Source organism: Siphateles boraxobius, unplaced genomic scaffold (genome assembly GCF_051911475.1).
Source record: "Siphateles boraxobius isolate OS27281-9 unplaced genomic scaffold, OSU_SipBor_1 20, whole genome shotgun sequence".
In the NCBI taxonomy this organism is placed as follows: domain Eukaryota; kingdom Metazoa; phylum Chordata; class Actinopteri; order Cypriniformes; family Leuciscidae; genus Siphateles; species Siphateles boraxobius.
Genome location: NW_027508811.1, coordinates 11198734 through 11214105, shown reverse-complemented (window position 1 = coordinate 11214105; position 15372 = coordinate 11198734). Strand labels below are relative to the sequence as shown.

The 15372-nt window shown below is 36.5% G+C and overlaps 1 protein-coding gene across 17 annotated transcripts; it reads right to left on the bottom strand.

The window, feature by feature from the left end:
• Window positions 1-364: 364 nt before the first annotated feature.
• On the bottom strand, window positions 365-14424 carry mapk8a (mitogen-activated protein kinase 8a). Of its 17 annotated transcripts, none has more exons than XM_077236769.1 (13): window positions 14213-14421; window positions 12376-12544; window positions 12153-12282; window positions 11989-12047; window positions 11678-11816; window positions 9239-9404; window positions 7210-7281; window positions 6796-6978; window positions 6327-6451; window positions 5269-5332; window positions 4317-4394; window positions 3589-3760; window positions 1290-1425 (listed from the first exon to the last, which is right to left on the bottom strand). In XM_077236769.1, exons 2-12 carry the CDS (start codon window positions 12495-12497, stop codon window positions 3615-3617), a joined length of 1284 nt encoding a protein of 427 aa, XP_077092884.1. In that variant the 5' UTR covers window positions 12498-12544; window positions 14213-14421; the 3' UTR covers window positions 1290-1425; window positions 3589-3614. The 17 variants fall into 17 exon arrangements, with proteins under 17 accessions (XP_077092892.1, XP_077092882.1, XP_077092893.1 ...); XM_077236768.1 differs by having other exon boundaries at window positions 1313-1425; window positions 3577-3760; XM_077236777.1 differs by having other exon boundaries at window positions 365-3765; window positions 14352-14424.
• Between the last annotated feature and the right edge of the window lie 948 nt (window positions 14425-15372).

Genomic DNA, 15372 nt, shown 5'->3' with positions numbered 1-15372 from the left:
ATCTGTTCATCAAAGCGATAGCAATCTCTTCAGAAGCAATGGATTAAAGCACTTGAATCATATGGATCTCCTTTACAATGTCTCTCTATGAACCTTTTGAAATGGTGGAATGAACTTTCAGTAGAGGGACAGAAATCTCTCAGGACTCTTTTAAAAATATCTTCCATTTGTGTTTTGAAGATGAACAAAAGTCGGCTGTCAACATGTCAACAAAAGTCAACATAAATGACCAAATTTTCCTTTTTGGGTGAACTAACCCTTTAAAGGGTTTGGTAAAATATGTAGAAAGCAATTCACTTTGAAAAAGATACTATTCAAGTATAACTTCTTAGACATCAATGAGAACAAAAAAGACGCAAGCAAACCCATTTTCAATGGTTTATTTCCATTTTTCCAGTTATGATGTTAACAGTTGAGGTTCAGTGCATTCAAATGAGGTGGTAATCTGCTAACCCTAATATAAAACAACGGCATCAGTTTGTGAAGTCTAATAAACCCAGCACCATGATCTTATGGTTCTTGTACAGTGTTCTGGACTTAAAATCAAATGCTAAGCAGGTCATGCAAGATACCGCCTACTGTTGAGACTAGGGATGAGAAAATTTTCCTCTCCATTTTAATCATTCTCTTTTCTTTTTCTCAAAACAGCAAAATATGGACAGAAACCTTCTAAACATCTTCTGAAATAAATAGAGTCTGAAATAAGATGGTTCGTTGTTCAGCTTTGAGTTACTGCACATAAGCTGAATAAAACAAACAAAAAAGTCTAGAGGAAACAAGGACACACACTCGTTGAATTGTATACAACATATATACAATACATTCGCACAGATTCACACTTACAAACTACAGACACTTGTACACTCACATTCTTCTGAATAAATAAATAAAATGAAATGAAGTTTACAGTAATACTTGTAAAATGTGAGCTGTATGGTGTCAGTGTGAGGTAGTTCAGACTCGACCTTCAAACGGCTCTTGTGTTTTCATGCCTAAAACATCACATGTTGAGAGGCTTTTGCTTTTTGCAGTTACAGTAGGTTCAGGCTTCCCAGGCTAGTATGTAGGGCTTAATATCATTGCCACTATTAAGAGCACTTAAAATAAAAAACATAATATAAAGTAATAGCAAAATATTTTTTACCCTGTGCACAGGTAAATAAATCCAATGGGCAAAACCCCAGGTCAACAAAAATCAGATTCCCACTTTTCACTCCAAAACTTTTCAACGATCTCTCTCACGTTCATTTTCAAAAGCAAATGTAAAAGAAATCCACTTCCCTGATATATCTTAATCTTATCAAATAATACATGGCACTCCACAGTATTCAATGTCACGAGTTACAATTCATATACGTACAGTAGGTCAATTCAGTATGTCCCGTTCATTTACAGCACATAATGTGCCATTACAGACCATCCGACCTGACGGGGGAAATAAAAAAACTAATAATAAAAACATTATTTCCAAATTTGCTTCATTTCACTGTTGTACAAAAATAAGTAACTCAATAACTCTAATGGAATATGCTAGAAATGAACTAGTATAGATGTTTTTGTAGGTCTTCCAAAATAATAAAATAAAATAATTGGAAAACATTTGCTCTACCAAATAAAAAGTCACAAAACAAACCTTTTTAAGGGCTGGATAAATATTAGAGAAAAACTGCAAAATCTAATATTGATATAATACCAGCTACAGTCGTGGTCAGAATTATTGGCACCCTCGGTAAATATGATCAAAGATGGCTGTAAAAAAAATCTGCATTGTTTATCCTTTTGATCTTTCATTAAAAAAAAAGTAAAAAAAAAAAAAAAAAATCACAAAAATCTAACCTTTCAATTAAGCAAAACTAATAAATGTGGAGGGAAAAAATCACATTAATGAAATAAATATTTTTCTTTAACACACATTGGCCACAATTATCGGTACCCTTAGAAATTCTTATGAGTAATATATATTCACAAGAAGAATCACAGCTGGAGAATTGCAGAACATAGTTGAGTCTAGGGGTCAGCATATTGTTGTCAGACACTGCTGGGACAGGCTTCTATGGTCAGATGAAACTAAAAATAGTACTTTATGGCAGAAAACCCACCAGATGGGTTTGGTGCAAGAAGGGATAAAAAGTACCCCATGCCCACGGTTAAATATACTGCTGGATCTTTGAAATTGTGGGCATATTTTTTTGCTGGAGGTCCTGGACATCTTGTTCAGATACATGGTATCATGGATTCTACCAAATACCAACAGATAACAAATCAAAACCTGATGGCCTCTGCTAGAAATCTTATAATGAGCCGTGGTTGGATCTTCCATCAGGACAACGCTCCAAAACAAACGTCAAAATCAACACAAAAATGTGTCACTGAGCACAAAATTAAGCTTCTGCCATGATCATCCCAGTCCCCTGACCTGAACTCTATAGAAAATGAGTGGGCTGAACTGAAGAGAAGAAGCACCAACATGGAGCTGTGAATCTGAAGGATCTGGAGAGATTCTGTAAGGAGGAGTGGTCTGTGATCTCTTGTCAGGTGTTCTCCATTATAGGGGAAGACTCTAGAGCTGTTATCTTGGCAAAAGGGGGTTGCAAAAGGTATGGAATAGAAAGGTGCCATTAATTGTGGCCAGTGTTTATTAGAGAAAAACACTTATTTCATGAGATTTTCACCACATTTTCAATTGTTTTACTTCAATGAAAGGTTCGATTTTTGTCAATTTTCTGAATAAAAGGTCGAAAGGATCAACAATGCTGATTTATTTTCACAGAATTCTTGGTTCATATTTACAAAGGCGGCCAATAATTCTGACCAGGATGGTATTGAAGTGCAATGGTTGTTCTATATGCAGATTTTGAAGGGGTAAAATGAATTTAAATAATTAAAAAATAAAAAGGTGCTGAAATCCCAGGTAACTAGGACTAGAACAAGAACACCAGAGATATATGGACAAGCACGACACATATCACAGTCTACCAGAAAATTGACCAGCAGCAAAAGTATTCATGAAAAACAGATCAGCCTGACAAAATAACTCAATGTACATATAAAAATATTTTTTCGATGTTGTGAGTTATTATATCTAAACGAAACTGTACAAAATTTAAATAAAATGTGCTGTGCACAAAGATGGAAAACATGACCCAGAAAGCCACCTCAGGCAAGCTGTCAAAATGTACTTAAATAACTATGTTGATATCAATTTGTGCAACATTGTTATGTCCATTTTAAAATACTAATATTGACAATCTAAAGATTTTCATATCCCAGGTGACTAAGAAAATTATACATTGACCAGGGAAAAAAAAGACTCAAAATAAATGAATTTGAGAAAATATATTCTCAATTCAATCTTTACAGATTACCTTCCAAAATCACTCTACGACAACATGACAAAATACTCTAAATGTAGCTTATAAAAGAAGAGTTTTGTTAAGGAGTTCACTATCATTGGCTAAACCTGTTAGGGTTGTCGCTAAAAAGATAAAATTGTATAGTCATTTACAGCATCTACAGCAGAACTCAAAAAGCCATACCGACCCAAAATAATGTATTAGACTGGCCTAAATCTGATACCATGCCACACACAGAGAATCTCCAGGGGAAGGTGATAGTCATCTGCAGCAGCTCAGGGGTCCCGCAGAGGCCTCCAGGCTGCTGTCCGTGTCCGAGGCCACGGTGGGCTCTGTGGACATGGAGGAGACGTCATTAATAGAGGAGGAGGAGGAGGGCTGGGGTGAGCCGTTGATCACTGCTGCACCTGTGCTATGTGAAACATAACAGTCAGTTAGATTACCTGCACGTACACAGTAAAAAATAATAATAGTTGTTTTAACTTAAACTTGAAATGTGAAGTTGTACTTGATACAACTTGGATATTTGAGTTGATTAAACTTAAAAGTAAGTGTTCGTGCTGCCTCAATTTTAAGTTGAAACAACTATTTTTTGTACGGTGTAATTTGTGATGATATGCAGATCAGGGCAGATGCAGGGCCCGACAATAAGGACTGCCTGATCGCCTAAGGTCAGCGTGAAAGATGTTTGGGATAGTTGATTGTGATATAGATTAGTTAGGCTAGAAATTGGAATCGAGAATTGCGAGATTTTACTGGTATCTAACATTTTGGTGTCATGGGTCAAAATCATTGTAAACAATAACAATTTTTTTCATTTATAAAAACTTTGTGGTGGGGCCAGTGAAAATTTAAACCACATGCTTGACCAGGCCATTAGAAATAATTCTTAACATTAAGCTCTGAGATCAACATAAGCAAGTGTGGTTCTGCATTAGACGAATAGAAACTCATCTAACTAACCTAGAGGGGAGGGCTGACCTCGTATAACACCATTCTTCACCCGTTCTTCCCAATCCATAACTTCTTTATAGATCAGCTCTGATGAAGAAAAACAAAGAAAGAACAATTAGAAAGAATAAACAAAAAAGTGAGGCTACTCTTTTTGAAGTACTTAGTACACACTTTTTATCCAACTTCAGTGAAGTCAATTAAGGGAATGGAACTTTATAAATAAGTTTCTCAAGCATAAAAACCATAAGGATTTCAGTTGAGTTAAATTCACTTAAACAGATACATTAATAAAACTAGAAAATAATACTAACCAATTAACTTGAAAACATGGTGATGAACAGTGGCATTCAATTACATACTTGGAAGGGAAAAGAGCAGGGATTGAAATAAAAGTGAATTGTTTGTTTGACTGATGATTCATTTATTGTATCGTATAATAATGACTGTTGAATCGTATAAACCTCCAAATGAACTGATTCACTAAACTACATGAGACTTCGCAACACTTTTAGGAACTTGAGATATTTTTTTGCCATCACGCTACATAGCTTCGCAGGAAAATCTATTTTCTCTTTGAAAATGTGTACGGTAATAGTTGCGCTGTCTTGAAAAGACCTGAGCTACTGTCAAGTAGCTAAAAGAAACAATCCAACTGAAAAAACATTTTTTTGTTACTCCCCAAATCTGGATAGATGAACGAAGTCATGGAAACTGGCAAGGTTTAACAGCACATGCTCCTCTCCATGAGTTGAAAGAAATATCAATCTTTCTAATTTAAGAAACTGCCCTCAGACATTTAAACACGCAGAGGAGCTTATTAACACTATTCAATCAGGTGACCGCTGCAGACAAGATTTCGACCGCGTGTGCAGTAGGCAAATTATGTTTGTTCTAAACCTCTGGCACTTTCGTTTGCATCGGATTTCACTCAGTGAACTTTAAAGTTAGAAAAACAAACCACCTTTCCACTCATCCACTGTGTGTTCCCTCTCATCGAGCTGTTTGTCTATGATCAGAGGAGGTGGCTGAAAAAAGAAACATAAGCATACATAATTATACTGGTGAGATAAACAATTCATGTGTTAAAAAAATAGTTTTTGTTGTGAGAACCATTAGATACACTACCTTTCATAAGTTCATAAGTGAGATTTTTTGTTTTTGAAAGAAATTAATACTTCTAATTTGTAAGAACATAGTAAATTGATCAAAAGTGATAGTAAAGACATTTATAATGTTACAAAAGATTTATTTTTCAAATAAACACTGCTCTTTTGAACTTTATGTTCATCAGAAAATCCTGAAAAAATGTAAAATGGTTTCCACAACAATATTAAGCAGCACAACTGTTTTCAACATTGATGATGATGATAATAATAATAATAAAAATACTAATAATAATAATAAGAGTTTCTTGAGCACGAAATCAAAATATTAGAATGATTTCTGAAAGATCATGTGAAACTCAAGACTGGAGTAATGATTATTGCAGAAACTACAGCTTTGCCATAAATAAATATTATTTTAAATTTATAACTCTTATTAAACAAATATTAAAACAATATTGCTATTTGCACCGATAGGATTTTTTTGGCCGATTGTTAAACAACTATTAGCCGATTAGAAACATCTAATTTTTTAAAAACACATCAAGTATCTGTAACATTTCCAAACAATAACAACAAACCTACATTTGGTCCCCAAATTAGACACCCATTTATTCTGGCATAGTTGTAATTTCTTTTTAAAATAGCTTTTGTAAATGTATAGCTTTACAAAATTACACAAAAACAAACAAACAGAAAATGGTAAATTATTTAGACATCAATAGTTTTGGTAAAGGGATTTCAAAATTACAACCCTTTGTTTGACTATTTGGGGGGGGGGGGGGGGGGGGGGGGGTATCAACACTAATTATGTAGATTATTCAAAAGTGCAAGGACTTGAAATCACAATAAGTTTGCATGTGTACTTAACAGCAATGGATTGGTACTTGGTGTGTGTGAATGCGCATAAGCTCACCGCTTCCACTTCAGCTGGGTCGTACCACACATTAATGTAGGGGTGCTGAAGAGCTTCATCCACAGAAATTCGTTTAGATGCATCTATTACCAGCATTTTAGACAGCAGGTCCCGTGCCTGGCTCGCTGCATAACAAATCACATCCAGTACAAAGAGAAAGAGTTAATGGCGTTTCTGAGGTTCTCAAGTGGCTTAACATGTCATCACAAAAACACAGATGATTATTCAGGCCACTTTACTGTGAATACACTGGAAATTATTAGAATTGCAAAATAGGTTGTGTTTGTTCTGCAAATATATCAATTGAGTGATGGATTCAATATTTAATTTCCGAGCCATTCACATACTACACTAGCACAATACCAACATTTTGACATTCCCATTTGCAAACAGCAATAGCACAGCTGCCAAATAATGAAAAAAATGCTACAGAAAAATGTCACCCATTTAAACTTTTAGGCAGATGTACCTTTCAGTTTGTTGTGTTCTGAATCAGCAGGGAACAGGACGTCGGGAAACAGCTTCTCAAAGCTGTATCCGGTGTACCGTGGCCTGTTCTCCACATAGGTCCGCACAGACTGGTTGAGTTTCATCAGGAACTCCTGGGATGGTGTTCCCAGCTGCTCGATGACTTTGTTCCACTGATCAATATCTTCAGGCATTAGAAGGTTAAGAAAAAAATAAATAGTCCTACAATATCTAAAACGATCTTCTTGCAGGCTTCCCACAAATCTTTTACTTTGCACCAATTCATTTTGAAGACTTATGCTAAAATATTTAGTTCTAAAAGCCATAGTGTACCATGGAAAAACAATGTATTGTGTGTAACAGGGAGAAGGGATGACCATGGAATGGATGACACACGATAAACATGTAAGGATACGATCTGAACCCGGAAACAACACACTACCTCTGACCATTTCAGCCATGATACAGCCAACAGACCACACATCCACTGAAAAATGAAATGAAAGTGAAATTAGCATGCAACACAGAGCTAAAAAAAGACAAATAAAATGAAATCAGATGTCAAGAAAAGTGATGTGCGTCATGCAGGAACTGTCATGTCTAGCAGGGAAAGTCAGTGAGGATGAAGCACAGACGTAACACAGAATGATCATCGCAAAACTATAAATAAACTGGAAACAAGCCTTATAAAGCATCACAGGCCTGACCATTTTCATTCATATTGTGACTCATCAGCTGATTATGATATAATAGATTTAGACTTAATATGACCATACACATATTACAGAATATTATTTTAAGAGAACACACCAAAATCCTGACGTAGGCTTTTTGGTATGACACTATAATGTGTTCTCAAACAATATCAAAACTCACTACCATTTAAAAGTTTGGAGTCTGTACGATTTTTTAAATATTTTTCTTTTAATGCTCACCGAAGCTGCATTTATTTTATTAAAAAATACAGCAAAATCAGTAATATTGTTAAATATTATTACAATTTCAAATAACATTTTTTGATTTTAATATAAAAATACTTTCAAATATTATTTATTCCTGTGATGACAAGTTGAATTTTCAGCAGTCATAACTCCAGTATTCAGAATCACATGATCCTTCAGAAATCATTCTAATATGCGGATTTAGTGGTGAAAAAAACATTACTGCCAGTGTTTGAAAACAGTTGTGCTGCTTCATATTTTTGTGGAAACTGATGCATTTTTCAGGATTTTTTGATGAATAGAAAATTTGATCGAAAATCTTTTGTAACATTATAAAACGTTTTTAAATGTCACTTTTGATCAATTTAAAGAATCTTTTTCTAAATAGAAGTACCCACTTCTTCTTCTTCTTCTTCTTCTTAAAAAAAGAAGCTTACTGACCCCAAGCTTGTGAACAGTAGTGAACACCATAGTGTGCAAATCCTTCAAATCTAATAAGCTCATAAATGCAACTGACCCCAGTGTTCAGGAGTAATTTCTATAATGAAACCAAAACAATGTCAGACCTTTATCACAAGTGCAGAACACAACAGCTAGAATGCCTGAATGTTTCTTTTTAAATTTACCATGACACTAAAACACCTACCAATAAGAGACAACCAGTAAATGAAAAAGCAGGTGGCAATCTAAAACACCAAACTAATCCTTCAATAGAGTGGTGTTCACTAAAGGTAAAGCCAAAATTAGCCAGTAAGCCAACTGTAAAGTCAAAACCGGACTTCATTGAAACAAATATTTGAATGAAATGCAAAAGAAAGAGCTATAACCAACCCAAATTTGATGAACACAGCATGCATAACAAAGAACATAATATAGAACCTTCTTACACATTTATGCCAAATTAGTGGGGGACTATACAGTATATCTAGCTCAATATATACCGCATGACTCTTCTTTGTGAGAATAATACAGATTCTCAAAATGACAACAGACAATCTAAGCGTCATTTATGCATTTTTGTAATTTGTGACTCAAGGATACAATCCCTCCCAGGAAAAAGGATTTTGTGACGGACCATTTCTGCCAAAATACAGCCCACAGACCAAATGTCCACTAAGCGCGTGCAGCAGAGGGAAAGAGAGAAAACGGTTAAGCAGGAAGTCAGGGGGTGTTAGTATTTTTGTACTGTTGCATAAGAGCTTGTTTTATTCATTAGAGTTTGGGTAAGACATGAATGAGCACACCAAGCCATTGTCTACTCATCACACACTAAACAAGCTTCACATTTTATCAAAGACAGAACAAAAAAGAATGAATTCCCAACAAATTGAATGCCTTGTAACACATTTTGGTGCTGAAACCACAAAGCTATTAGTGCAAGGAAAGCATCAGAGAGGCCTATAAAAGCGTGAATTGAAACCTGCAACACGAGGATGATATTGGTAGTTAAGCATGCATAGGATGTGCCAACTAGGCATTCTGTAGCTTGTCAGCAGCACTGACCATTGGCTTGATATCCCATTCCAAGGATGACTTCAGGGGCTCTGTAGTAACGCGTCACCACATATGGTGTCATCAGCAGACCCGTAGCTGCTGTCCTGGCCAGACCGAAATCCAGGATCTTCAGAGTACAGTCTGACTTTACCACGATGTTGCTGGGTTTTAGATCCTAAAGAGTAACAGGACAGAATATTAGTCAATACGGTGTTTATTTGCATTCTCATGTATAGCATTTGTTTGCTTTAAAATATATAAAGCATAATGAGGTCCAAAAGTCTGAGACGACATAGAAAATCAACAACAAAGTAGAAAAAATACAACACAAAGATTTAGGATTTTGAAAAATTAAAATAATAATAAAAGTTTTTGGGATTGGTAAGATTTTTTGAAATATATCTCTTATGCTCACCAATGCTGCATTTTTTTAAATAAAAAAATACAGTATAAACAATATTGTAAAATATTATGGCAATTTGTAATAACTGTTTTCTATTTTAATATATTTCAAAATGTAATTTATTTCTGTGATGGCAAAGCTGAATTTTCAGCATCATTACTCCAGTCTTCAATGTCACATGATCCTTCAGAAATCATTCTAATATGCTGATTTGGTGCTCAAGAAACATTTCTTATTATTACTATTGATGTTGAAAACAGTTGTTCTGCTTAATATTTTTCTGGAAATTGTGATAAAAAAAAATTCAGGATTCTTTGTTGAATAGAAAGTTTAGAAGTACCATTTATTTGAAACAGTCAATATGTTTCAATTCTAATTTCCACTCAAAATGTTATGCTGATAATATATTGTAATATACAAAAAACAGAAGCAGACGTTTGGACCAGTGACAGCGGCATTTAACATTCAGTTAAAATTAATGGGTGAATATAAATGTTTAAAAAAAAGTAAATTTTCCAAAAATCAAAGAATAGGCCTAATTGTAAATAAACTGCCAAAAGTGGTTATAAACTGTGCGCGCTTTGGAAAGGATTTTATATATCAAATACAGTATTGAGTTTTTTAGCTTTCACTTGGTCCTGTCTAACTGAAACTCAACCAGCAATACACATATATTTCCAGGGGCTAAAGTGAATTAAAAATAATGTTCTGTACTCCATTTTAAACAAACAAATCTTTCCATTAACCTTGAAAAAAAGACTTCCTTCAATGTTCCTTCGTTTTCTCGTCACCTAATCGATCTGTCATACCCCTTTTCCACCAACAAGAACCGGGTGCTGGTTCAGAGCCAGAGCCAAAGCTGGTTCAGAGTGGGTTCGACTGACGAGCTTAATAAGAACCGATTTGCCTTTCCACCGGCTAGAGAGCCACAACAGAGCCAGATCTTACGTCACTGTATACGTCTCATGTTGCCCAGCAACGCTAGTGCGGTAGCGCCAAACAGTACGCCAGGCTTGTTCGAGATGCATCGGCTTCTCGCAGATCGATCTCCGCATGACATCAAAGCACTGCGATAGCGATCTAAAAGCACAAGGAGTCGTATGTTCTCCAAACACTCCCGCAGCTCCGATCGGTCCGCGCCGCTCCGATGCATCTCGAACAAGCCATCAACAATAACGGACGTTGCAATACTATGGATGCTCATGGGTTTACAAAATACATCGGAGTCCAACGCGTTTGTGCAGCTCGCCGTAACTTACATAGACGGATATTTATAATCGAGCTGCTATTAGCTCGACTAGCTGCTATTTAAAAATGGCGGTCACAAGTTTCTATTCCTCTTGTTGGTCACGGTAACCCCGCCCCCAGCCCCTGACGCAAGTGGTTCTTACTTGGCTCTGTTCTAGACCAGCAATGATTTGGTGCTACTTAAGAACCACTTTTCCTGGTTCGGAGCTGGTGCTTTGCGTGTGGAAAACCAAAGAACCGAATTGAAACTAGGCTCTGGCTCCGAACCAGCACCAGCTCTGCCTTGGTGGAAAAGGGGTATCAGAGTGAAACCATTTTTATTCATTTAATGTTTGATTATCCACGGTTGCAAATGAAATCAGCATCTTTAATGTTCAAAGGTCGCTGTTTATAAGACATGACCTTGTGCAGTGAGACAAGATTTATTGTAACACATCAATATAAACGTCTCCGGTCATATCTGTGCAAAAGCACTAACGCCGTATAAGCCAGAGGTAAAGTCAAGGTGAAACAGGACTACAGGACAGCGATGTTTACTGAGGATCCCTTGATCGCTTCCCTCCTGTCGCCTCTCAACACGTCCCTGCCTCAACAGCGCAATGCAGTCCACAGCAGCAGCTGCAGTCAGGCAGTCAGGCAGGCAGAGGTCTGGCTTTTTGTAATCAGCCCAGGGGATGAAACCCCTCCCCCTCCCTCACCTTAACTGATTATTAAGCTTTTCGCTGTCACTGCAACCTTGGCTGCGTACGGCAGTCTTTTTGTTTAGGCGGACAGGCTTTAGGCTAAAGAGCACCGACCCTGTGGATGATCCCTGCGGAGTGGAGGTGTTTTATTCCACACAGCGTCTGGTACAGAAGATAGGACAGCCGCTCGTGGTCCAGCTCCATCTGAATGACTTGGCAGAGGTTGGCATCCATCAGCTCCATTACTAGGTAACTGTCGTTGGGGAAGGGGCGGGAAGGGGAGGGACAAAAAACAGGGTGTGATGGGGGGGTAGGAGAGAGCAGAGAAGAAGGGGAGGGTGTGTGTGCGGATGAGAGAGAGCATTAGCGGGGTATCAGCTGGGGTCTGGCGTTTTTAACTGTATGAATGCACAATGTATACTCACACATCTTGGAATTCTTCTAATGTTTTTTGGGGTGTAAAAACATTTAAGAGCCCTATTATCTGGGAACGAAAAAGACAAGCATATCTATTAGCCCTGCTTGGATGCTGGATAAACGTTTCTCTTTGCATGCAACATGCACCCATTTTGGAGTCATGATGACTTACATTTTTATGGTTGACACACTTCATGAGCACCAGCTCTCTGTATGCGCGTTTAGCATGAGTCTGATTCTGAAAAGGCCGGCTGAGTTTCTTTATAGCCACGTTTCGCTCAAGGTTGTGGTCATACGCTGAGCTAAAAGAGAAAAGCATGCATAAAACAGATGAAAAGATGTGACGACTGTGTAACATCCTTGATTTGAGGTGGAATTTGAGCTCTAGAACGTACCAGACTATTCCCTGAGCACCCGAGCCAATGGGTCTTAGATTCTGATAGCGCTTCAACACTGTGAATGTCGAATCACCCACATCTACGCTGTAGAACTCTTTTTCTCGCTTATTTTTATTCATGATGAAGTCGATGTCCTAGCATCCGAATGAGGCAGACTTTTACAAACCTAGACCACAAAAACAAAGCAAAATGCACTATAGATTGCAATTGTTGTGATATCCCTAGCATCGTAACATTATTTTTCTGCACTATCGTTTGTCCTGGTATAGTAGAATAAACTGATAGGACAGCAAAGAGTAGTCTCGAGCCTCTTTTTGGCTCTGGGCTTTATCTCTCTGCCATCAAAAAGAAAATAACTAGAGCATACAGCTGTTAGAAATATACACACTCACATAAAAAGGGGACTCGCACGGCACCAAAGAGTAGGGCAGTCTCCTAATAGCTCTTAACCTGAGTTTAAATAGCAGGACTAACAGAATGACCCAGATCCACAGAAAATCTTTTTTGTTTTTTCCGCAAATGGCATAATATCAGGGATGTTTTTTGTCTGACATGTCACAGTACATTAAAAGTGACACAGTTCACTATGATGAGAGGAAGTAGCACTGAATAAGTCTGTCTGAACAAAACAACAAAAAAAGCATGAAAAAATGCATTTGGATCCATAGCAACAGAGAGACTTTTGCCAAGATTTGATTCTGGAAAACCCTAGATCAGGAGTCTGTGGTTGTAACCTTGTATAATCAAGCAAGTGAAAGAAAGAATGAAAAAATATCATTTTAATATATTACAGGCCCATCTTTAATTGTACATTTAAAAAATAAATTGGTGCTTATGACTGAATATTAACAAATGGTAACATTGTAGAATCTGACATGCACCCAAACAAACCAGTTAACCAATTAACATAATTTCTCATTTAAATCAGATCATAATAAAGGATTAGACTTCCAGGCAAAACACAACATTCACAAAGAGAATAATTTCAAACCACAAGTATTATTATGTACCACAATAGAAATTATCGATAGAAAGGAATAGAAACGGCCATTAAATTCATGGAATTCCTTCAGCTCTAATGTGATATCAAATTAATTTATTAGAAATAAAATATTCTGGACAGCTTTCATGGTGAAAAGTAGAAAAAAAAATCACAAGTGACCATTGGCTACTAAAATAAACCCTTTTATAGAGATATCAAATATGACAAATTCTGATTAAGATAGCTTACAAACTTCAATCATGTGGTCCTGCCACCAAACTTTAGGGGTCATTTTTTGTTTCATTAATAATAATGACAATTTTACCCATAAAACACACAGATATAAAGGGGAAATTCTGTCAAGCTTGAATTAATCACCCTGTTGCCAATTCATTTAAAATGTTAAAATCGTTTAAATGTTTATAATTCAGGATACATGTAAGTTAGTATTGACAGTACAGGCCTGTAAGTTATGTATAAAATAATCTATATATATTTAACTTGGACAGTGATCAGTACAAATGCTAAACCATAAGTTATGTAATTCAATCTACATTCAAATGTTACGTTATTGATTAAATTATATCTAGAATACACACAAGGTATAACGTTAGTATGGTTACACTGGGTGGGTGTCAAAGCAAGCAGCTTGACAAATAGCATTGTAAGAGATCTCATGTAACTAGGCTCATTTATTAGTCGCTACGTTTAAAAGCCTCATCATTCAAAACAGCGACATTGTCGTATTACATTTTCAAAGGAAGAAAAATCAGCTGTGATGTGTGCAGACACCCTCCCCCACTGCGAAACAATACCACGTAGTATTAAAACCACCTTAAAACGCTCACTTACCTGCTACGATTGAAATATAAACACTTCCTGTATCCTAAATGAGATTAAATATTCGGGCTCTTCAGAAATGACGTGGTGAAGTCTCTATTGATTATTAATAGCGCTTATTCGGCTGCTGGTTTCGATAACATGACCTCACCGTATTGAAAGCGCTTTCTTCCACTGGCAGCAGGCCTCGCGTGCACTGCGGACGACATGCGCTCTACGTCACCAAACCCCCACGCGCTTCCGTGCCGTCACGCAGGTCTATTCATAGATAGGCCTACATTTTCTTTCTTTCTTTCTTTCTTTCTTTCTTTCTTTCTTTCTTTCTTTCTTTCTTTCTTTCTTTCTTTCTTAATCTTCAGGCAAAGTCTGAATACATAGCCTAGTATCTAATTCGAATCCATCCACAGTTACTAAATAATAATAATGATCTAAATTTTGTTGTGCATTGTTTTAAGGAAATATTGATCTAATTAGTCTATATGATCTATTTCCCAGATAGAAACTTTAATAGTTAATATTTGATGATCCATTGTAAATATATTTGTGATCTGAGAAATGCACCACGACTGAAATACTCAAAACCATTTGTTCAACCTCAACATCATAGTCACTTGTCACTAGTAAAATACATTATCAATTGCTGGTGTCATGTCAACATATATTATAGCTACTGGTTCCCTGTTGAATCTTACCCCTCTAAACATAATTTGTTCCTTGCATAAGTAATTAATTGCAAAATGCTTGAATTAGTTGTCATAAACTGTCAAGCATATTTTCTATACATTTCTCTTAGACTTTTATTTTTTTGTAAATGTGTCCTGAATTGATGAATTGTGGAGGTGAGTTTTGAATTTTACTAACGAAGGGAAATGTAAAAGGCTACTGTAGATCTATACCATTGATCAACCAATTCTCTAAAATAGCTCAGAGGTGCATCTCATGAAGCTTTATCTGGCAATCATATATAGAGAGAGCACAACAGTGTTACACATTCTGACAATGGAAAAACAACAAGGAAACAAACAGGGTCAACAGCCAGGAAGAATGACCTTACAATGGCTGAGACGGGTCGAAAGGTGTACAGTCGAATATTGGGAGAACAGTGTCCTCAATTATTCAAACATTTGTAGGCAGGACAGGTATGTCAGACAATGTTCACTATACACTATAAT